A 25,129-nucleotide genomic window follows, 5' to 3' on the forward strand; every position below is an offset into this window, starting at 1 on the left:
TTGTGCTTCAGTAATAGTATGTTGGGGTTAAAAGTAAGCTGCTTTTAAGCCTGCAAGTCATTTTTCATTAAACTTATCGCATCTTTTTGGGTGCAGCTGATGAAACAATGGCATAAAAATTTCCACTTTTTTTTTTTTTGGTTGGTGGAAAACCAAAAACAAGTTAAAGGGTGTTAAATGCAGGATCTAGACCACTGATTGAAACATAACTCTAAACATAGTGTTGCCTTTACTGCTGTCAAAATAGGTTGGTTAACCTGGCCAAAAGGGCAACAACGTAGATGCATAGAAACACAAATTCTGTTTGTTATATAAATATTATTATAATTATACAAATTAACAGTATTTACTCAAATAAAATAGTTGCACACAGATCTCACCAGGGCTTGACATGGTTAATACGAACCCCTGAAGTTCAAACTGATCATTAGATTTAAAGGGACTTTGAACATGGCAGAGTTGTTGTGTCAGGTGGGGGGTGGTCTGAGTAATTCAGAAACTGGTTATCTAGTAGGATTTTTCACACAAGCACACCAGCCTAGAGATGGTTATTTCCATGCCACCTTGAGCACACCCAAACTTGTCTGATCTCAAAAACTAAGCAGGTCTGGCCTGGTTAGTACTTTGATGGCAGACCGCCTTGGCATACCAGGTGCTCTAAGTTTGGGTTGGCTTTAGCTCAGGAGGCGTCTACTAAACGGAAAGTTGGTGGTTCAATCCCTGGCTCCTCCAGTCTGTATGCCAGATATCCTTGGGCAAGATACTAACCTCATGTTGCGCTCTGATGCATCCATTGGAGTGTGAATGTTGGATAAAAAGTGCTTGTATGAATAAGTGAATAAGGTAAGTTGTATAAAGTGACGCCATATAAGAACCAGTCTATTAAAGTTTTACAGAGACTGGTCTGAAAAAGTGAAAGCATCCAGTAATTCTCTGGATGTAAGAAGAGAATCACCAGACTGCTTTGAACTGACAGCAAGGATAACTCAAGTAAATACTTGTTACAAACGAAGTATGCAGAAGAGCATGTCTGAATGCACAACACGACAAATCTTAAAGCAGATGAGCTACAGCAGCAGAGACCACAGCGGGTTCCATTCCTGCCAGTAAAGAACAAGAAACTGAGGCTCACCAAAACTGGATAATAGAAGATTGGCTCTTAGGTCTGATGAGACTCATTTTTTCATTTTGTGGAAACAGCAAGAAAACATGGCTCCATCCTTCCTTGTATCAACAGTTCAGGCTGCTGCTGCTGGTGTAAATGGCATGGAGTATATTTTCTTGGCAGACTTTGGGCCCATTAGAACCAACTGAGCACTGTTTAAACTCCACTCTTTCTGCCTATGCCCATCTCTTTATGCCACTGTCTTCCAGCAAGACAGTGTGAAATGTCACAAAGATCTGAAACTGGTTTCTTGAGCTTGCCACTGTACTCAATGGCCTCCACAGTCACCAGATGTCAATGGAGCATAGCGCATTTGGGAATGTGACGCACCTTGTTGAATCAGCAGTTCTGGAGGCAAAAGACCGACCAACCTGGTACTAGAAAGGTGTGACTACGGAGTTGACCGGCGAGCGTGTTTAAAATGAGTGCGTACATGTGATTTCCTGCGCCATCTTTGTTTGGAATAGGTGGAAAATAAATAAAAAGTGATGCAGCCTGAAAAATTTGTTAAATTTGTTAAGTGTGCAAGTGAACATTACATTTTTTTAATTCAGATATTTTGTTTTTATTTATCTATTTTTTATTAGGAAAATACGCCCCCCCCAATCCACGGGGGATTATATATTTCCTTGAAACATCACACAAAATATCTCCAATAAAACCTGGCGCCACTTCCACCATTAGTGCATGAAAATACCTGTACAAACTCGAGCTAGCACCCACCTGAGGGGAAGGTGGCAGGTGAGCTGAGGCGACAGGAATGCTGTGTTTTCTTTTCTTTTTTCTCCCAGCTGTAAAAACACAACAGCAGAGGGAGCAGAGAGTCTGCTTTTCATCCCACCATCCTGTCACGGCAATTACCGTCAAGCCTGGTCATGTGACTGACGGACTCCTCTGGCGAGTTGTTCCCATCTCCCACAGTCATGGCGGTGTCGGGGAGTCGCGGAGATGGAGTAAACAACACGACTACTACATCTTGATTTTTTAAAATCCCCCCCACCTCTTCCTCTGAGCTTCATGGTGGATCTTACCTGCTGTCATTTGAGATTTCACAAACATCCCGCAGGCTGCTGTGCTTCCAACGATGGCCGACCGCGGCGTTGATCTGTCGGCTCTGCCTAAAGAGGTCAGGGACCAGCTGGCGGAGTTGGATCTGGAGCTCTCCGAAGGTAGGGTTTGCATATAGCGGCGATAAGTAGGTGGTGGTGATGGGAAAGCTGCGGCTCGCTGAAGTTAATAGAGAGGGCTGCGTGAGCGTGTTTGTGTGCAGTCATCCACAGTCTGCTTTCCCGTGTCAGCTGGAGGAGAGTCGGTGCTGCTGCAGTGCATCGGGACACGACTGCAAGAATTTATAAAAACAAAGTGACCTCCTTTTCCAGCTGTTGTTTCTCCATCAGTCATCTTCGTGTGTATGGCATGCTCTTAGCATGATCACCTTAATATTTGGGTTTTTTATTTATTTTTTTTAAGCTTCCGCTTCTCTATATTCTTAATGAACCCACATCTATACCACGCAATGTTTACAGAGCACATACACTCCTGTCTAATGAAATGGGTCAAGGCATTGTGTGTGAAGAATTTGTGGACACGAACTGATTCATTGGGCTCACTGAACGCTCTGAACCCTGAACTGCTGCACAAATAAAATGGATTTTGTGCATTTATTTAATTATTTATTTTTGTAAGAATGGCTGGAAGAAAACAGAATATGGAGCTGACTGTTATGCAAGTCTCCTCCTCACACTGTGAATCACTGTGCAGCAACTTGATTGGTGCTGTGCAGTTCTCAGGTGCCTGGGGGTGGATGAGTAATGTTGTGTTTCACATGGAGAGCCATGCAGGAGGAAGCATGGGCCACTAATGATGCCTCAGTCTCTGTTGCAGCGCAGAGTTGCCCAGCCCATGTGGAAGAAGAGGTGAAACTTCACATGGGCACGAGAGCGAGAAGAACCTCGGCAAAAGTGTCGTGACTTTCTTTTTGTATTCATTCGAAAGGTGACACCTCTGTGAAATGTAAAAAATGTTTTCCCCCTTTTTGGTTTAGATTCAGGTTATAGGAACTGCAAAATAAACAAAACAGCACCACTCTTAATAGACTAGACTCTCAGAGCATGACTGCAGCCTGTTCAGACCTGAGCTAGTGCTGGGAAAGAGTTGTGTCTTTAATTATAGGCTCCAATCAGCAGTGTGATAATGAGAGTGAATAACTGAGGTTGTTCACTGTATGTTCATCTCATTGAACGTGGCTGAGAGGCAGCGAATGAGAAATAACCGTAACGATGTGCACACTGGCGTGCAGCAATGGCACATTCATAACTGCGATTGTTATCATCCTGCACTTTTCATGATGAACTTTTAAAAAAGAAAAAGGAAGAAAAAAGCTTGTTTGTGAATGAATTAGGTGACTGCAGTGTCAGATCAGTTTACCTGGTGTGGGTTGGTGTTTGAGCACTGTGGCACGATTGCAAAATGTAAGTGCCACTGAGCCCAAAAGGCAGCACTTTGGTTGTGAAATTTACTGTTTTAAGAGTTTGAGATTTTTTAAGTCAGATCTTCTGTAAGAGAACCTATCATGTAGTTTGGAAATGTCTTTGTAAAAGAAATGAATATCCTCTGTTCCACTATAAATATAGTTAGTTGAGTGTCTGGAGCATCGGTTTTGGCAGGTCTTATTATTAAAATGGCCAAAAGCAATAAAAAAAATGGTAAATGGCCTGTATTTGCATAGCGCTTTACTAGTCCCTAAAGACCCCAAAGCGCTTTACACATTCAGTCATTCACCCATCCACCCATTCACACACTGGTGATGGCAAGCTACATTGTAGCCACAGCCACCCTGGGGCGCACTGACAGAGGCGAGGCTGCCGGACACTGGCGCCACCGGGCCCTCTGACCACCACCAGTAGGCAACGGGTGAAGTGTCTTGCCCAAGGACACAACGACCGAGACTGTCAGAGCCGGGGCTCGAATCAGCAACCTTCCGATTACAAGACGAACTGCCGACTCTTGAGCCACGATCACCCAGGGTTATTCATAAACTGTCAGGACTTTTTTTAAATAAATGAAGGCCACTCATTGCCAGGTCCGAGTGTGTGTACCACTACCTTCAAACATGCTCCAGAGTATGTCAGAGTCCTTAGTTTGACAAACACATGCCTCTCGGGTCCTCAGTGGCTACTTCACTGAATAATACTGCTTAGAGCCAGATTGTGCTGGTTTGTGAAGGACGCTGTTGTCTTCAGCATGGAGTAGCCTTCTTTCCATAGAAGAAGAAAAGAAATAAGTTTTAGAGGAAAGTTCTTCTGTAACCCACAGAAGCTGTGCTCGGTACACTTGACCAGTTAACACCGTGGACCACTGGGCCACAGGAGGGAATTTGCTAAAAATGGTTCTCTGTGCACCTTTATAGATATTTATGATAAAAAATTTCTTTCTAGTATATTTTTATTCTTATAATAGGAGGAAACAAATGCACTTTTCTTTATAGGATGTCTATCAGGTTTCAAACTACTCGTTATTTACTCTAATCTGATTGGATTTCAAGTCATCCGATTTCAGCTGTGTACAGTTTTTGGTGTTTTTGCTTTGTTATAACCTCGCAAACGGTTGCTTCTTCATTCTTGTCAAATGGTGTGCCTGGAGCAGCTGTTGCTGGCAAGCAGGAATTTTTGAGCATAGGGGCCTACCGTGGTCAGAGTTACCTGCGAGAGTCTTTTAGTGAGATTGTGAGGTAAGTCGACACCATTTGTCCCTCTTCTGGGGACTGAGCCTCAGAGGGTGAGTGCATCGTTTGTAACTTTAGATGAGACATGATTCTCTTGCTAATGAAAAGGTTCGCCGCTGTCCAGATGTCCTGTTTCTGTATCCGCAACTTCTAGTGAGATAAAGTGCCCTCGCCATGTGCTCAGAATACACACAATGGGACAAGGCGAACAGCAGCTGGACCCCCAATGAGTCTGAAGCTCTCTCATGGCTATCTTATACATAGCAACAATTTCCCCCATTGTTGCCCACATAGATGGGACTCCCCTAGCAACAAACAGAGGAAATGTGCATCAGCGTTTTTTTGACAGAAATAGTTGTGGGCTGCAGTGTGGGTGTTTATTCGTCTGTATTTGTGTGTGTCTGTGTGTGTGTGAGAGAGAGAGAAAGGGCACAGCTCCACCTACTTTAACCTCTTTGACTGTACAGACACAAAGAGAACCTTTGAGGGGGGGGGGTTGGTTGGTTGGTGTCAAAGACTCACTGTTTGAACTCGACTGGAATTTGGAGCCTCTGAACCACAACTGTTTTCTGCATTTGGGCTTCATAATATCAGCAGCTTCTATCTTCAGAGTATGTTAGTGAGTGAAAGTAAAAGAGGGAAAGTGAAAAACAACTGCACAGCTTGTCAAGCAATGTTGAGTATCCTGTTTAGTTATTCTCCAGTCAGACAATTATTGATTTGAACTAAACACTGTTGTTGTGGGATCACAGCAGCTGTGACACCATTTCATTGTCAGATCACACCTGCCCTTGAGGTATGATTTTCACACACCTGTCAATAGGGCTGTTCGATATAACGATAAATATCGGATGACGATATAAAAACGTCTATGTTTAATTTTATGCTATCGTTTGTTTCGTGGTGTCGGAAAATAAACTGTTTACGGCAATATTTTTTTCATCGTTTTGATGGTGACAGTAGTGACTATATTAATTTGTTCTTTCTCTCTTTCTCTTTTATTTAATATAACCACACTACTGACGGAAAAGCGCCTGTTTTATGCGTTGTCAATGAAGGATAACACCATCGCGTGTCCGCTTGTTTATGTTCCACATAAACCTTTCACAATAAAGCTCAAGATCCTATTGAGACTTTAAACTGAATCACGTGAAAGAGCAGATTATTTACGGATGAGAAGTAAAAAAGAGCCGCCAGGTGCTAAAAAAATAAACCTTAGACTCAAACGTTAGAGCGGCTTTTCCCCGCAGCACGCCGTGTAATAAATACTCACAAAGAAAACGGCGGCGGTTACAATTTATGTCTAAAAATGTATAGTTTCATGCATCGGTTAAAACACTGGACTCCAGGTACATGACGCGCAGCTGGAAACACTTCACGCAAGTCGAGCTGCCCGAGATTCACATAATTTACAGAAAATGTTACATTTTTGTGATTTATATTGTTATCGGGACGATAGAATTCTTATATTGGGATATGAGATTGTGTTCATATCGCACAGGCTTACCTGTCAAGCTTTTTGACTCTATTCCATTCAGTGCTGAAATGCTACCAGTTTTATATACCACATGGAAAGACATGGAATACATCATGTGTGAAAAAACTCTGGTATAGGAGCATACTGTGGGAAGGGCCCATAGCCCCCTTGACCCTACTTCCGGCACTATTTATGGGATGGCACTGATCCATCTTTGAACTCGGGCTTCATTTTGAGCTCAACTCAGCTCTAGTAAAGTTTGATGATAGCATCTTGTACAGTTGCGGCACTGTCGTGTTGACAAATCTGGCCGCTGTGAGCCCGTGGACCCTATCTACACCTTTGTAATAGTTTGCACATTTTGCCATGGTGTATTCTTCGAAGATCATGAATATACGTCTGCATTTTTATGACAGTTTATCCAACAGTGGGTGAGATGTTTGAGTAGACTGTCAGATTGAATTTGCTGCCCCCAAACCTATGCAATGCTATGCTAAAAACAAAACAAAAACAGCATTTTGCTATTAGTGTTGAAGCTCAGATATCATTTTGGTGCTTGTAATGATAATATATGCCATCTGCGCCATGATTTTCTGCATGGATGTGTTTGACCATAAGTGCATCACGAGTCCAGTAAGACTGCAGTTATGTGTTTACATAGAATTTTTTTTCTCATATTTTTACGAGCTCCCCAGTCCCTGTTGCAAAGGGCCGGCTGTTGAGTGGACGTGTGTATTCTCTAATGAACAGCATCCATCCCGCTGTCTGCCTGCGATGCTGCTGCAGAGGGGATGCAGGTTTTCATGTCGGCAGCCCGCTACATACTGAGAGAGAGGGAGAGAAATGAGAGATTATAGCCTTGCCTGCGTCTCTCAATCTAGGTCACAGAGCATCAGGAGGCAACAAGCCTGGCTCATTTAGCCTGTGAAGCACAGTGGGCCAGGACTGCTGCGGGGGGATCTCTCCTCCTTTCCCACCCATCCACTCTGACTCTAAAAATGACTTCTCTCAGTCTTCCTCTGTCCCCCTATTGCTTTATTATTTCAGTATTACCCTCCACAAAAATAGATGAAATGCTGTCCTGTGTGTCTGATTAAAAAAATAACAATAATACTGAAGTAGTTCTGTTGGCATTTCCTGCAGTGAAGAGTGTTAAGAGCATTATGACAGACTGTATATAAAAGATGGACAGGTTTGTTTTTAGAAGTCGTCTTGGCCGTCGTATTGTTAGCTTCTTTATTTAAAAACTGGACATAACCACGTTCGAATTAGGGTAGACCTTCAGTGTTGTCTGCTAGTGCTAGCTAGGCTGATTTACTCTGATTTGTTATGGGATGCTAACTTTGGCCAGCATCAGCAAATCTAAGCTCTTAGGGTGTCTTTTAGTGCAACCAAACACTGAACATCAGTCAACACCCACCTAAAGCAGTCACACCCTTAATATCACATAACATTAACCTTATAGTATAACTGAGTGAAGTTAATCCTTTGTACCTGTTGGGGAAATTACCTCTACCAAACCCTTTTTTGGTACCAGGCTTTAAAAATGTGTGTATTCATGTTGGAGAGCTTACAGCTCCATTTATTTGTGGCTGGTGTGCACACAGCATTGACCGGGACAGGAAGGAAGCTGATTTAGCTTTTATCTCTTTAATTTTATCTCTTTAAAAGCTCATTAACTGTTGCAGAGGAGCTGCCCTCTGATCTTCACTGTCCCAGGCCACAGGCTTGATCCTAAACCATGAAAAGATGAACTCTTCTGCTGCTTGTTTCACAGCAGGATCCGGTTTGGTTTGTTTTAATTTGTGGATCATGGTTTTCATGTAAAACTTTGCATGTCCACTTTCACCACGAGCGCAGACACACTGTTACTAAAAACGTTCTGCTGCTTTGTGTACTAAAGAAACTGAATTATTTAGATGACATTCAAGCGCACCCCTCCAGCTGGGTAACTGAATCGTGTCACGTTCAAGTTCACAGTGAACCACAGGTGGGTCTTTAGCCTCCTCTGGCTTTAAAGTTGTGCTTCCCAACACCTTCTGGTAATTAAAGCTAAACTTCCTCTGATCTGTTAGTTTCCATTCTCATGCCACTTTTTGCTAAAAATAGCACAAGTCAAAGAAATGCCAGAGTGAGGGTGACAGTGTTGGAAAGAGAGAGTGTGGTTAAGTCGATATGCTATTTGCTGAATTATTAAAAAGTGGCAAATAGAAGTGGCAGTCGGACTTGGCCTCACATGCTTCAGCCCAGGCAGTGCACTGCTACTTAATCCAAGTTTCTTTCTGGTTTATGTTGCTTTCACTTTCAGGCCGAGCCTCCTGAGCTCAACACGTTATACTTATTCTACGTGTCAGTGAGTTAATATTTTGATAAATTGTCCTCATCATAACTCAGCCCAAATCAATTACTGATTGTACTGGCTGGAAAATACTGTTATAGTAGCTGCTAATTCAAGCACAAGAACTACAGAGGAATAGCTTAAAAGAGCCTTGTGCCGCTTGACCCTTTCGATCAGATACGAGGCTTCTCATCCTGCCTTGTCTGGATGTCTGTGATCAAACCAAACATACTGAAATAGAATTAAACATGCAAGTTCATTGCCCTAACACAGATATGTTAGCCTGCAGTTTTGTTGCCTGGAGGCCCTGTTGGCTGTAATATGCAAACTACTGCAAACTACGTTACACTTGGCTGTTCGCCCATCCGTTTATCAACATCCGTTGCACAACAGGACCTCTTCAGCATGCTTTTGATCATTTTGGAACCGACTCCAAATAAATGCTCATTCAGTGACTGAGCAAAGTTCGCAAGCTTACTTCTGTAAATCTATTTCATCTTGCATTTCATTTCATCTGCTTCTAAAGCGCCATCGTGTTCATTTAACACAGGGGTGGGAAACTCCAGGCCTCCAGGGCCGGTGTCCTGCAGGTTTTAGATCTCACCCTGGGTCAGCACACCGGAATCAAATGATTACTTCATTACCAGGCCTCTGGAGAACTCCAAGACATGTCGAGGAGGTAATTTAGCCATTTAAATCAGCTGTGTTGGATCAAGGACACATCTAAAACCTGCAAGGACCATCATGGATTCGTATGTCACGTTCCCTCGTGCTGCACCACACAGTGGTATGGACACAGCTCTTGTGTGACCACTCACACCCTGCCCCCAAATCCTCCCTCCCCCCTAACACATGCATTTTTTTCCTTTTGAAATTTCCCATAAAGCCTTTATCAGATTAAAACAGCCATATGTTGAAGCACATATATGAACACAACTGCACACTGTGCTAAGCTGTTAAAACCATTATACGGGAAACATGAGGCTTCTGCCACCAATGATAATGTGCTGAGATGCTTTTGCAAATGTGGGGGAGAAATGCAGCTGAGTGTTGCTGTGTTGCATGATTTTCTTATAAATCATAATAGTCAATCGAGAGCAATTAGCCGATTCCCATCAACCCATGAAGACAGGAAATGCACTATACGCTTTAGCTGGTTATAGTTTCAACTGTACAAATAAAAGCCCCTCATGGGTGTATATATTCTACATTTTTAATGTTCCTCCGTGAATCTTTTGCAAATGAATACAGCAACAAAGAAGTTTTATTCGGTGGGACGAGTAAAAGTTCTGCAGTTGCTAACAGATTAAAAACAAGGCATCTGATTGGATAATTATAACTGTGAGGTCAAAGGAGGGGGTCCTGACAAAAGTTTAAAAAAAAAAAGAAAAACCCAAGACGAAACGCTCAGACTTCAAATAACCAAAGAGGCAAAAAAGTGCTACAGAGCAGGGATCCTTAAGCAAAACCATTAACAATTAAAGCAAGTTATAGTAACTATAATATTTATGAGAGGCCTAATAACCTTCTAATGCTTTCTTAATTATTTACAGCTCAGTTTGTAAATGCTTAGCTGCACACTTTAATAGAAGGGAATATAAACAAAGACGTAAAATCAAAAAGAAAATAATCTCAAATGAATTCATGGTGAAAATAGTCTTTCACCATGAATTTGAATGAATTTTTGAAGTTTCTACATGCTTCTGAGGGAAACCTCACACTGGTTAATGAGGAGTGCCCATCATAGTTTTCACGTCTGGTTCTCTGGAGGTTCATGTTAAGTCATGCTTTGCTGTCCTCCAAAATAAACTGTCTCTGAGGAATGGGTCTTTGGAAGTATCAGGCCTTGCATTAAACAGGGCTACTCTCATGTGTTTTGCTTAACACCAAAACAGTTTTTAAGTGAGCTCCTTTGGTGGCTTTTGTTGTTCTTATACAACATGAAACTTTTATTTTGAAAAACAAATTTTTTTTTTTATTGAGTTATTTTTAAATTTTGCTCATAAGGACCACATCACTTGTTCACACATCCTCACGTTTGATCAAATTCTTACAGTTGATGTCTACATACTTGGATACTGGCCACTGGTGCAGGTCTCAGCAAGAAAACTGGTGTGTGAAGAGTTTTCGTAGGAATTGCAAATGACAGTAAGAACGAGTTAAGCAGAGGTAGCCTCTTTCTGCTCTGCCAGGCTGATTGTTCTGATCTCATCAACTAAACCACACGTCCACTTAGCTGCTCCATTCACTGACCCTTAACCTTTGCTGTTACACCATTTTGAAACCTTATCAGACTTTTTTTATAATAGCTTCATCTCCCATTTTCATTTTCTGTTTTCCTTTGTGGTTCTAGAGTGTACAGGCTTGGTCATGAACCCTCACAGGGAGACGTTATACATTACAGTCAGCTGTACAAATACACTTGATGTAATCTGACTTGACTGGAAAGGATTTGACTGTGACATCTGCTCACCAGGCAGTTCTGTGACTGCCTAAAAGTGTGTTGAACTTCACAGTCAGCATTTCAGCCCCCACCACCCACACACACACACACACACACACACACACACACACACACACACACACACACACACACACACACACACACACACGATTAAAACCCGGAATACAATCCTCGCCTGGGTTTAGATCTCGCTTTGTAAGACGCTAGACATATTTAATGCAGTCAAAGACAGCACAAAATCATAGCATTTGCTAAGTTAGCACAATATTAAAAAAATATAAAAACAGATATATTGTGTTTAACAGTGCAAAACTCTGTCAGCACCTGCGTGATGTTTTTGGATATGGTGATACTGCTCCTGGGACATTTTTGTTTTTAGGTTTACATCATTTGTCATACATAATATTATAGCCAGAACTCAGCGTCTCACTGGTTGTGTAAATCCCGTAGGAGGATATGCGTTTGACGGTGTTCAACGTTTGTAACGGCTTCTTCCAGCAAATGTTGAAATGCAATGTGTCAGGTGTGTCTCCACGCCCTTTTCTTTCAGTCTTGTTTCCAGCAAAGACAGAAACTAAGGAAGGAGGTGGAAGGGCTGCCGACTGAGTCACGGTTTCATCCCAGACACGTCTTGAGCTCAGTGTGTGGAGGCAAACATGGAAACATGAATTGCACTGTTGGCCAGAGTTAACCACACCCTGCTTACAATTTCAGGGAAAACGAATCACCTGAGAGATCAACTACAGGGAAACTGTGTATGTGTGTTTTAGAGCTTGAGGCTTTTTTGAAGCACTTTCTTTCACTCACCAGTGCCTGTAATTCCAGTTTTGTTGTCTGACAGAGTAAAGGTACAGGTAAAGGTAAAGGTACACAGAAATTCTCTGTTGTTTTCTTTTTGATAATCCATTGTTGTTTTTTGTATCCTCCCAAACGGCAATAATTACTAAAACCATCATTATAAAATTCTCTAAAAAAGATAAAGATGTTTTGTTTGGTGAAATAAAACATTGCACAAGACACCTTGAATTGGGGAAATGATCATTTAAAAAAAAAAGCAGTGTAAAAGTGTGATATGTCAGACAGTGTAGAATAAGATCATCGTCGCTGAAGAAAGGCGAACAATATGGAAGTCACAGAAGAAACAAAAAGCTCCAAGTTTTGTCAGTAGCACCCTAAGTGTCATTCACACTTGCATGGTCTTGTATTCTCAAGCAGTCTGGACTGATTGTTCAGTACAGAAAGCATGCATCATACAAAGGACATGAACCATTTGATAGGATCTACATTTATGTTCCATATAGACAAAAGTATTTGGATGTACATATTTATCTACAGGCTGCACCCTGTACCAGGTCGCCTGTCTGTCACATGGCTCACACAGAGAAACAGACAACATACATTTTTTTTTTTTATCTAGCTATATTATCCCAGTGTGGGTGTGTGTGTCTTCTAGAATACACATTCAGTTTTCTTGTTGTCTAAAAGCAACACAATATTAAGTGTTCTTAATATTTTGTCCCCTTAATATATTATTAATGCGTGGACAAAATGCTGAAATGTCACCACCAGGTTTCAGTTCAATCTTATACATGTTCCCTTGAACTCAGTCAGCAAATGCAGAGGAGCCCCAGAGCCAAAGAGGAGGGGCCATATGTCAGTTACTCTGGGTAAATTCGAATACTTCACTGACAAACTTGTTTTATACCGTTTGGAGGATCCTCCTTGGAGTTTGCTATTGTGTGATTATAGTTGACACATTATCATCAGGCTTATTCGCTCTTGTAAGATGAGAGAAAACGGCAGGAAATCCACGTTTCCTCTGTAATATTTTGCCAAGTGTTTATATAATTTTCACAAAGCAGGTGTTAACACGACTTTAAGTTGTTTGTTTCTTTTTTTTTCTTTTTGGAGACCAAGTATTCGAATGATAATGTGATGAGGGAGAGAAAGAAGCAGGGAAAGAAAATAGAGGGCAGTAGCTAATTACTATTCAGACTGAGTGCCTGTGGGGAGGAAGGAGAGTGCAGGCCTGCTGCAATTCAAATAATCTGAAGCTAGGAAGTGTGAGAGTGTGGAGGGCTTAGACAAGGCACTGCTTTGATGTTTCTCCCCTTCACGTCGTGGAAAGTGAAAACGTACGCTCTGAGGTGCACGCACGGGTTTCCTTTACTGATGCAACTGTCAAACAAAGACAGGAGAGCAGAGTGGCGGCAGCCTCGTGTGAAACCTGACTGTAACACTGAAATAGTCGCATGGTGACCTCTCCACCAATAGGACAGACGTGACTGGGCCACTCTGAGAAAGTGGGTTAACGAGTGAGGCCCTCATCACCTCAGCAGGGCTGTGATTTGCCTCGAGCAGATTTCTTTGACTGTTTGCATCTATAGTGTGTGTAGACATGTTTGTCTTTATAATATAAGCTGGGCTAAATAATACATCTTTTTAACTCTTTTTCTGGTAACATTTTATAATACGGTTTGCAACTAAGGGTGTAATTCCCCTCTAATTAAATGGGATTTCAATGTTTTTTATGTGAAATTACAATGTCATTATATTTACCCACAAGTACGCAGTCTGACTAAAACAGTAGTGCCTCATGTCTTTACTGAAAAGTGTTGGTAAAGTATGGGAATTCTTGAATATAGACCCTCCTTAATTTGCTCCACCTTGGATGCCTGCTAGGGGTAACCCTTGTTTCTTTTCTTTTTTCTGGAGTGAGCACTTTCTGTCATATTTCAGGCCTGCTTGCTCGAGAAGCAGGTCTGAAATATGGTGGTGATATACATTTAGGGGACCGAACTTTGTCATTAAGGGTAGGGGAGGTTGTCAAACGTCGTATTTTTGCGGGAAAGAGTCAAACAGTGACGACCTTTACTTATGAGACTTGCACAATGGTGAGGAGGAAAAAATCTCCCAACAAAACCATTTCAGCTCATAAATGTTTCAGGGTTGTTGTTATTGAACAGAATGTCAGAAAAACAGGATTTTACCTTGGCCATTGCAAAACATTAGTTTTATTTATTTTTTAACAATATCATTGTGGATGTACCTGTGTGCTTTGACTCATTCTGCTTGCACAACACGACCGAGGTCCATGGTCATGGACTGCTGCTCAGACACGCTCCTGCAAAATTTCTCAATGAAATTCAGACCTAATCTGTCCAAGTCCCAAATCTTGATGGCCCGTCCACATAACTTGTTTTGTCCTCCAAACACAACATTTATAACTTTTATCAGAAAATTACATTTTTATCTCATCTGTGTTACCGAACAGTCAATTTTTGTCTCACACTGGACACTTTAACAAAGATTAAGTTGCGGTGTGGAGTTATCTGCAGGTGCTCTGCCGTTCCCGTGGATTTTTTTATCACCACTTCTGGGCTGTGTTCATAGTGTAAACTTTGTATGGAGAGTTCCTCTATCGCTAGACTAGGGATGTTAAATATAAAACCCAGGGGCCAGAATGGGCCCATTAAAGATCTCCAATCCAGCCCACTGGATGGCATTGGAACATGTAAAGGAGAGCATAAACTTTGGAACTTTAACTCCAAATTTTAATAGGTTTTAATAGGATTTATGGGCATCCATAAAACACACCATCTACTAAAGGTGGTTTGAGTTGTTGTGGTAGTTATCATGAACTGAGAAAACCCCAAAGTCTTTATAAATGCTTCTGGAGCCATTTCTATCATATTGCACTTTGATTTTTTTTTTCTATGATGATGTGAAAAATTGAGGCACGTCACACTAACTGATCCTTCTTCTAAGAACTTGCCATATCAGTTTTTTTTTTGTTTTTCCTGTGCCCTTTATTCACAGGGCGAGGCACCGCTACAAGCTGCAAGCGTTGAAGTGTTTCCAATCCCATGGAAAACCTCACTCAAAATAGCTTTTTGGAAAAGTACAAAAAAAAAAAAAGATGTTGGTAATTGTAATAGTTTTTTTTTTTTTTTATATGTCACATTTTAGGAATAATTGATGGAAAAAAAATATAAGGGAGCACACATACATATTTTCATGCAGGGCTCTAATCACCTGTAGTTCACTGATCGCATGCAATGCTTTCACATCAGTTTAACCCTTCAGCTTCAACTGCTGGAGACCAAATGTGATGACGCAGCCGTAAAAACACAGATGACTTTCAAATCATCCAGATGGAACAGTGATTACTTTGAGATTCATTTAATGCCACGCAAGCCCCTCCCCCTTCACTGACTCCATCTCCCTCTCTGCCTATCTGCAGTGAAACTGCCTGTTCACATAAGCTAAAAATAAATTGTGTCACTGAGCATGGCCAACTGTACTGTTCATGCATTACTTATGGAAGTGTTTGCTTTTCTTCCATTTTCAGAAAAAAAGGGCCCTCAGTCGCCGAGCAGATATTGTGTTGGAGTGGTCTCTCAGGCAATATCCTCCAAACAGGAGCACTTTCACTGTTGCCGTCCTATCCTCAGTGATGTGAGCAGTGTGGCAATTTATATGGCTGTGTTGTAGGTTGCCTAAGCTTTTCTGTCTCTTCTGCTTAAGAGTTGTGTTAGAGGTTCTGTTTAAGACCAAGCAGATTAGTCAGTTATTAAATATAAGCGGAGGATCTTTGTATCATCTGTAATGTCAATTACGCAAAATGTGATTCTTATTGTTTTCATCCTTTCATAACAACAAATCCCAAAATTCCAACAATCGTAAAGCAGGAAACAGAGCCCCAGCTTGAATATCCACCACAGTTAAGATAAGATAAGATAAGATAAGATAGAACTTTATTAATCCCTCGGGTGGGTTCCTCTGGGAAATTCGACTTCCAAAAAAAGCACAGCAACGACCGAAGTTACAGTTACAGAATTGTTATATATATATACACACACACACACACACACACACACACACACACACACACACACACACACACACACACACACACACACACATATATAAATACAGAGACAAATATAAATAAAATATACAAAGGGGATAAATAGAATAAATAGGAATAAAAAATAAAAATACAAGTGAATTGCACATTTCAAGTATTGAGTCTATTGCACTGTTGACTATTTACAAAAAGTATTGCACAAGGTATTGTACAGTGAGGTGAAGAGGCACTACAGCTTAGTTGTTCCCCCCTCCTTTGTCCTCCTGTTTCCCCTCCCTCTCCCCTCCAGAGAGGAGTTAAACAGTTTGATGGCGTGTGGGACAAAGGAGTTTTTAAGTCTGTTAGTTCTTGTCTTGGGGAGAAGCAACCTGTCACTGAACAGACTCTTCTGGTTGTTTATGGCCGTGTGCAGAGGATGCCCGCATTGTCCATAATGTCCAGCAGTTTCTTTAAGTGTCCTTTTCTCTGCCACTGTCACCAGAGTGTCCAGCTTCATGCCGACCACAGAGCTAGCCTTCCTGATCAGTTTCTCCAGCCTGGATGAGTCCTTCTTTGCTGTGCTGCTCCCCCAGCACACCACAGCATAGAAAAGTACTCCAGCAACCACCGACTGGTAAAACATCCTCAGGAGCTTCCTGCAGATGTTAAAAGACCTCAGCCTCCTGAGGAAGTACAGTCGGCTTTGGGCTTTTTTATACAGGTGCTCTGTGTTGCATGACCAGTCCAGTTTGTTGTCCACCCACAGCCCGAGGTACTTGTACTTGTTGACCACCTCCACCTCCTCCCCCTCTATCTGAACCGGCAGTGGACCTTCTCTGGACCTCCCGAAGTCCACAACCAGTTCCTTAGTCTTTGAGGTGTTGAGTTGCAGGTGGTTTGTGTGACTCCATGCGACAAAGTTCCTCACCAGACTTCTGTACTCCTCTTCCTGATCATCCCAGATACACCCCATGATGGCCGTGTCATCTGCAAACTTCTGAATATGGCATAATTCAGAGTTGTAGCAGAAGTCAGAGGTGTACAGGGTGAAGAGAAGAGGGGACAGCACAGTTCCCTGTGGTGCTCCTGTGCTGCTGACCACAGTGTCAGACGTGATGTCCTTCAGCCTGACGTACTGTGGTCTGTCGGTGAGGTAGTCGGAGATCCAAGCCACCAGGCAGGGGTCCACCTCCATCCTGTTCAGTTTTTCCTGAAGCATACAGGGCCGGGTGGTATTAAAGGCACTGGAAAAGTCAAGAAACAGGATCCTGACCGTGCCTTTTCCCCCATCCAGTTAAAAACACCTTTAGCCTAACATGTGAGGCCATACATTCTCACTCTTTACAAAATAAGAATAACTAAAGTTTAAGCAAACTACAGTTTCAAAGGTATTGGTGTATTTTTTTTTTCTGGACTGTTTAGTCATAACCGACATCTAAAGATGAAGTTTGCATATAATTGCGGTTTTCTAAGTAGATTCAAAGTTACTCAGAGCGAACTTGGATGATGTCTTGACTGCATGTGTTGTAAATCATATGCGTTTCATGTTGATTTAATAATAACATGTTCACAGTGCAAACTTCTTTGCACATCTCCTGTAAAGAATTCATACAAATTTGTGACCTTGAACCTCTTTCTGTTTTGGTTTGCGCTGGAAGGCCTTCTGTTTTGGGGATTCGTGTAACCATCATGATTTTGTTCCAATTTTATGCTGCTTTGCTTTTAACACACCAACTTCAAAAAGTGACACTTCACTTGCTGCTTTATATTCCACCCTTTGTCTTTCTAACAAGATGCTCACTTCACGTTAGTGCTTTTAACTTTGTGGTTTGTTGGAACCACATCAGAAAATCCTCATCTCCTCTCTGTTGTCCTCTGTGCTGTAACTGGGCAGAGAATAAAAATCAGTGCCAGAAAGATTTGTATTTTTCTTTGCATCTCAGAATCCTAAATTGTAATCACAGATTAAAACTGAGGCCCACAGGGCATTATGCTACTGAGTGGCTGATTCACAAACATCAGGGTCCTCCATCAGACCGGCCAATACTTGTAGTTGATATAAAGCTATCTCCCCTTCGTACAGACATTTTCAGGCACTGTAAAAGGATAACAGGTTGTTTCAGAGACATGTGGAGATGAAGTTTAAAATGCAGCCAGGGCAGCTACTGGTGAACATACTGAATGAATCATTGCTGATCAACACAATTACTGTAAGAGTGTGTACGGGCTCTCCAGATGGATTTTTAGTAACTCAAAACCTGACAGCTTTGCCCACAGAAGAGTTTGGCAGAGTTTCTGTATCGCTTCGGGGCCAGCCGAGAGCTCGGTCAGGCTGTGTTGGGTCTGGTGGGGTGGAGGAAGCTGCAGATGGGCTGTTGGCAGGAGGGATGGAAGATGGTGTCGAAAGGACACTGCTTACCTATCACTTGAATACGATCAAGTCAAACCCGTGGCTCAGGATTCCTCCTCTTCTGTCCTTTGCAGCATCATTCTCATCTTCATAAGCTTTTTCTGACTTCATCGCTTTATCTTCTCTGCATTTCCGTTTTTCCCTTTCTTGTCCTCAGTTTTCACACTTCTCTCTTTTCTGTCGGTGTCTCTGAATCATCCCATCTCTTGCCCACGCTTCCGTACGTTTCCAGATTTAGTCCTGTTTTGTTTTTCTCTTCTTTGAGGCTGGAATCGAGCCACATGTTTGACGCCTGCAGTCATCTCCAGAGATTACTGCAACACTGTGTGGGTCCAACTGTGTTTTCATCATCTTCTTTATCATTTTTTTTTCTTTTTTTCCCTGCTGCTTCCTGCTTTTTCTATCACAGTGGGTTGGAACAGGTGTTGGCTGACTCCATTCACAGATAGAAAGCTGATCATGCTGAAGCTGTTTATTCTACCATCGATCTGCGATAACACTTGAGTAACTGTTGCTTGGTCCTTATGACAGTCTTTCTACGATCTGCTCTGCTGAAGCAGGGTTAATGAGAGGGAAAAAGTGATATTAATAATGCTGATATTGTTGTAATGGCAAAGAGAAATGTGAAAACACTACCATCATAACATTTTTTATTAAAGTTCAGGGTTCAAATGAGCACCTTTGACAGTCTAACTGGTGTATATTTGAATTCCATCAAATAAAACAATCAGAGTTTGAGATGTTTTGTTATTTTTATGGTGGCATTTCTTATGCTCATTTTTTCAGAAGCAATACAGAGTTTTATTTTATTTTATTTTTTCTACAGGTGACATCACACAGAAGGGCTATGAGAAGAAAAGGGCAAAACTTCTGGCTCCCTACATAATCCACACTCCACGTAAGTGTTCATAATCCCTTTTTTGATCGGGCTAAGCATAGATGTGCATCCCTCGTGTCTTTGCTGTTTTCCTGTCTTGCTTAGGCATACTCAAAACATACTGTTCTTGACTTAAATTAAAAAACTATATTTAAAAATAGAATCATTTCACACCCATAGCTTTTTTTAGTAGCTTTTTATTTATTATGTTACAAAAATGAAATAAAAAAAAAACAAAAAAAACCAGACTTGGAACAGCAGATCTACAAATCAGACAAACACGAGCCGATTCTCTCAGTTGGAATATGACAATCCATGTCCTTAAAACAACGTCCAAAAAACCCACCTAAAAAAAAATAAATGTAGCTTCAAACACACACAAAAAAAAATCAATTTTAATATTTTTCATGTCATTTGAAATTTACATTCAGTTCAGTTCAATTTGATTTCAAATATATGGCGCCAAATCACAACAAAAGTCACTTCAAAACGCTTTATATTACAATATTATAGAGAAAACCGCAACAATCCTCAGAGTAAGCACTTGGCAACAGTGGGAAGGAAGGACCCCCTTTTAATAGGAAAAACCTCCAACAGAACCAGACTCACAGAGGAGCGGCCATCTGTAATAATAGCGATAGCAGAGACCAATTGACATGACAAGTATACATGGTGTGCTTAATGCACAGCCACACTGTGCACATATGACAGCAACATGGTTTCATGGTAAAAAGGCTAAAGTGGCATTTGAGGTTTTCCTAAAACAGAGAAAACTATCCAGTCATTGTTGTGATGCTCATTAATATCATTACTATCATCACTGAGGTTCTGAAGAATATTAAATGGTCTGATTCCTATATAGTGCTTTCCCACTCCAGGTGAACATTCAATGTGCTTATACACCGTTTCATTTATTCACTGCTTCTGTTCACACTCTGGTGAACAACACATATTTGGGAGCAACTCAGATTCCAGTATCTTGTCCAAGAATACTTTGAATACTTTGTCCAAGACTACAAACCACCAACCTTCTGATTAGTAGATGATGACCTGCTCTACCTCCTCCTCTAGCCACCCCGTTGCTAAGAATTCACGTACCTTGGTAGCCTGGTGAGCAGCCACAACAGAGCCCATAAAAACATCACAGCCAGAGTGAACAAAGCTAGAGGTTCTTTTAGGTGACTGAGAAATATATAGGATCCAAAGCAAGCTCCAGCTCTACAATAACAATGTTAAGACAGTGCTGCTATATGGCTCTGACTCTTGGCGGGTAGTGCAGAAGGACATAAACCAAATCATCACCTTCCACAGCACAGTTAAACAGATAGTGTTTAACAGAAACAGTTAAACGTTCAGCAGATACCCAAGGCCTGTTACAGGAAAGTCTTCTGCCTATTAAATCAAAGTGTTTGCAGAAATGAGTATGTAAAGCAGTTTTTGATTGTTTTGTAACAATGCATGTATTTTGTGTTTATTTTACAGCACCACCTCCTCAAAACGTACAGCCTCCTGCTCCTAGTTCCTCGAGCCATGCACCTCCACCCTCCAGCTCATCCCGGTATCGTGAGCGACGCGCTCGCAGAACGCATCGCAGTGGAGGAACCCGGGATGACCGCTACAGATCAGGTGAGCAAGAAGTCCAGTGCCAAAATGTTCTTCATCCCACTTTGGTTGTCCCACCACGGTCACACCAGCGATACAGCGCACTACAGCACAGTTTTCAGAGCTGAAACGATCCGACAACAGTCTGTTTTTAAGCTCAGATCCTGGGCTGTTTCAAAGGGACAAATTAAAGAGCTGTGGGGAACGTGTGTGTGTGTGTGTGAGAGCGAGGCAGACAGCAGTGCTTTGCCGCAGCTGGGAAGCCCCCTTAGTGAGGACCCCCTTCTCAGGCAGAAGAGTGATGTCAGTGGCTGGCTATGTATGAGAAGGTTGTGAGGAGAGCAGGGGAATACAGATTTTTTTTTTTTTTTTTTTTTACAAAAAAATCCTATATAAGTGGTAAAGATCCGAGAAAGTTGATTCTGTTCAGCCGCTGTGTTTTCAGTGGGAGAAACGTTTCGTCACTCATCCATGTGACATCTTCTGCAGCTTACTGCAGATTTCCTCAGCCTCATAAACACTATATTTACTTAATGATCAAAACCAACACCACTGACTAACAGTGGGGCTGTGCGGCCAGTTTCATGATCATTACTGTGTAAGTTTGTTAAGACTGATGATCAATAGTCACGAGTACCATTCAGAGAGTAGTGAATGTCTGCGATCTCAGCATTGTTACATGTTGAAAGATGTACCCTTTGGCCCCCTCCTCGATTCAGAGATGGTTGTTTCCTTTTCACGTGAAGATGAGACAAGAGAAGCACAAAGCACGTGTGCAGGACACAACTAGTGTTTGTTGACTGAGAGTCGGGCTCTAAAAGCATCTCCCTGTGGGCTGACCCACACCCTGCTGGTTCTTTTCTTAAAAAGCCTCTCAGCCTGTGCAGCATGCTAAATGCCAGGCTGACTAATCTAAAGTCTGTCTGTCAGACTGGAGTTTGGTGGAGAGTTGTCTAAAAATGTTTCAGCTTTACAGAAAATCTTACTGGCAGGGGCAACATACATTATTTTTGTTTAATCTGGTTGGAGGATTCAGAAAGATTAGAGCTTAAAAAAAACTCAGTAGAGGCTAAATTTAAATTGTGATAACAGGTCTGTGTTAGGAAATAAATCTTTGTTTTGATGTTTCGCTGATGGCATTGCACGATAGATAAGAATTTAAATATTGAAAGTCCCCAAAAGCTATATTTGTGTCCTGGCTTCAAAATAGGTTGTTGTTATGTTGGTCAGGCTATGATTGTTATACTTACTGTGAGTCAAACTTGGCAATAAAGCTCCCCTGTGTATTCAGTTACTGCTCTTTTATAAGACAATCAGTAGTTTACAGTGTAGTGGGCAGTGAATTTAGATTTGAGACACATGCATTTATCTGTGCTATTGTCTATGTCACAGTCACTTCTGTGGTTCAAAACCCTTAATTTGGATTCCATAGTGGAATGAAAATTGCTCCCAGAATTGTTGTGCTTCGTTCCACAATGTTTTCGTAGTCTCGAAAGTCTCCGACATATGAAATGAATTCTGGTATAAAGAATTGCAAATACTGCAAAAGTGGTTAAATTGAGAGATGAGAAAATGTAAAATAAAACCAAGCTGAATGGCAGATGGTATTCCTCAACTAGGTTTATATTGCAGGATGAGAACAAAAAGGAGTGTCACAGTGGACAAGAAGTTCCTTTACATGCTGGAAAATACAGAATATGCAAATATATTGATGCACTGAGGAAATACAACACTACACACATTGATGTTTTCACAATTATGTTTATTCAACTAAAATCTAAGAGGACCCCTTCTTTCAGAAATGTTTGTTAGAGGCAGGCTGTGTGGCTAGGTTTCTTTGGTTTTATACACCTGAATTCCAAGATTAAGGCATTGTTTGGCCCAATACTGTGTCCAGATAGTGCATATTTAACTCTGAGGTTTGGAGAAAATCAACAAAAACCGTTTCAGCACAGAATGTATAAAACAATATTTCTGTTCCTGATCTTGTTCCCTTTTGCAAATTTTAGGCTACACGACTAAGTCTGAAGCTGTGGTGATTCCATTCAATTCAGTTTTATTTATATAGCACCAAATCACAACAGCAGTTGCCTCAAGCACTTTATACTGTATAGTAGCAACCCTACAATAATGGAGAGAAAACCCCAACAATAATGACCCTCTATGAGCAGGCATTTGGTGACAGTGGGAAGGGAATCTGCCACAGCCGGCTGTAGGTGAGGGGAAGAAGAGTTGTGGTAGTAAGTTTATGGGGGTGTATGCTGAAGCTGAATGCTAGTCTTGCCATGTACAACGGCAATGCTAATAACTGATGTTAGCACGTTAATTAGCTTGCACACGTGTTGCTAATGTGCAGTAAAACAGAAGCTAAAGCTGAGCCCATCAGTTTTGAGGTACTTTGTTGTAATTTTGCACTAATGAAAAAAATCATCAAAAGTGTCACAGTTCACCCTGAGGCACATGGATATCTCGGGATAAAGGCTGGCAGCATGTACTGACACATTTTACATAAAAAATAAAATAAAAATGCAAATGTGTTTCTGATGGTGGCATGAGGAAAAAAAGAAGATCACTAAAGTCAGGAGGTGTACCCCTCTGGGGAACAAAGGATTACTATAGTAGGCTTATAATGGCAGTTCATCCAAAAACCGATGAGGAGTTTCTATCAGAACCAAAGTTGTGATCCTACTCGACAGAAAAAATGAACTTTATGACCTTGAGTCATGTTGTTAGAAAATGGCAGGTCAGATTTCTAATTAGAAGTGTTACGGCCTAAAATAATGTAAGAATAGTAGAAACTGCAGCAGTGAGGAACAGAAAAAATAAGGTGGTTATAATTTTAACAGACTGCAGAACAATTTAATGGCCTCTGGCTTCCTGCAGTTATTACACCTCTTACACAGCCTGTCACTACGGAGTTCACTCGAATACACCGCTGACTGCTTTCTGGAGCTGCTCTCGCTATGATTACACTTTATGTTTTATGTACACCATTTTAGATTCAGATTAAGAAGATAAATAAAACGGGCATGCATCAAAGACATAAGTAAAGGTCCTCAGCTGCCCACATGTCAGTATTGATTGGAACTGGAGTAAAACTCACCGCAAGCTGCCACGCACCCCACTGTGCCCATCACCGTGGAAACCGCCCTCATCCTCCCGGACATGTGCAAGGAGTCGTCTCTCCTGACGCTCCGGTGCGAGGATGCGCAACAGCACATTATGAGAGCGAATGATTTAGCTGAGAACAATCTGTTAAGCAGAATGACAGTTATGTAATTATGGTCCCCACTGCTGCTGTGAAATGAGCTGTGCTCTGTGATTTATTTAAATCTGTTGATGTTTCAACAAAAATGATGCCCTCCAGTCGATAGATGTGAAAATTCCCTAAGTCGTCTTTTGTGGCGCGTGTTCTGTTACGTGTTCTGAGCGTGCGTCTGTTTACGCGGTGCCTTTTAATGTGCCTGTGGGTGTCATCAAGTGAAAGTATCTCGGCATTCATTACTGTGTGCATTTGCGCGTGTAGGCATGTGAGTGGGCTAATACACGGCTTGGCTCTCTCCTCTCTGTGTGCCGTTTCATTGGGAAAACGCTGTCTTCCTGTAAGGATTTCTTCAGGCTTCTCACCTGTCACCGTTCTTCAAGTTTTAAACATGACTTATAGACATAACACTGCACTCCTGCTCTCAAAAAAATGCTGTCACCAGCTAAAGCAAAGTAATGTTTTTCATCATTATTTTGCAAGCTTGCCAAATTTTTCTCTTCTTCTTTTTCTCTTTATCGTGGGACTCCTAAAGTTAGTTACTGTGCCTTGAAATCTCATTTAGGGGGCTCGGCTCCTCGGTTGAGATCCCCTATGGAAATCATTCAAACATATGAAAATGTTATTCACACAGCAGTGACTCTTTGAAGTAGTTCAATAAACTTTCATATAACGGGAAAAAAAAAAGGTCTCACTAATGGAAGAAAAAGACCATAAATGGAGGTAGTAAACAAAATGTACATTCTTGAGTCATGTTGAAAGAATGTTAACAGCTTTTTTTCTTTGTGGCCTTCTTTGTTTTGTTGCTCTGAATGAGATCCAAAGCCATTGGAACTTATCTCTACCTAAACTAAATGTGTTTGTGTCAATACAGATATCCATACTGAGGCAGTACAAGCTGCCTTGGCTAAACATAAGGAGGAGAAGATGGCGCTCCCCATGCCTACCAAACGGAGGTCCA

At 41.5% G+C, this 25,129-nt stretch overlaps 1 protein-coding gene across 4 annotated transcripts in view; it reads left to right on the forward strand.

The window, feature by feature from the left end:
- The first annotated feature begins 2,011 nt into the window (after window positions 1-2,011).
- The window catches only part of dip2bb (disco-interacting protein 2 homolog Bb), a 47,859-nt gene continuing 24,741 nt past the window's right edge, over window positions 2,012-25,129 (forward strand). For 3 of the 4 annotated variants that reach the window (XM_042222046.1, XM_042222045.1, XM_042222047.1), the window contains exons 1-4: window positions 2,013-2,334; window positions 19,254-19,325; window positions 20,787-20,930; window positions 25,043-25,129. The exon at window positions 25,043-25,129 is cut by the window's right edge and continues 39 nt beyond it. In XM_042222046.1, coding sequence (XP_042077980.1) covers window positions 2,250-2,334; window positions 19,254-19,325; window positions 20,787-20,930; window positions 25,043-25,129 — 388 coding nt within the window. In that variant the 5' untranslated portion in view covers window positions 2,013-2,249. Of the gene's footprint in view, window positions 2,335-19,253; window positions 19,326-20,786; window positions 20,931-25,042 lie in introns of all 4 variants that reach the window. The other variant, XM_014334383.2, reaches the window with a different exon arrangement.

The sequence above is a fragment of the Haplochromis burtoni genome, unplaced genomic scaffold (genome assembly GCF_018398535.1).
Source record: "Haplochromis burtoni strain Fernald_Lab_line unplaced genomic scaffold, NCSU_Asbu1 Contig_79, whole genome shotgun sequence".
NCBI classification, from domain to species: Eukaryota; Metazoa; Chordata; class Actinopteri; order Cichliformes; family Cichlidae; genus Haplochromis; species Haplochromis burtoni.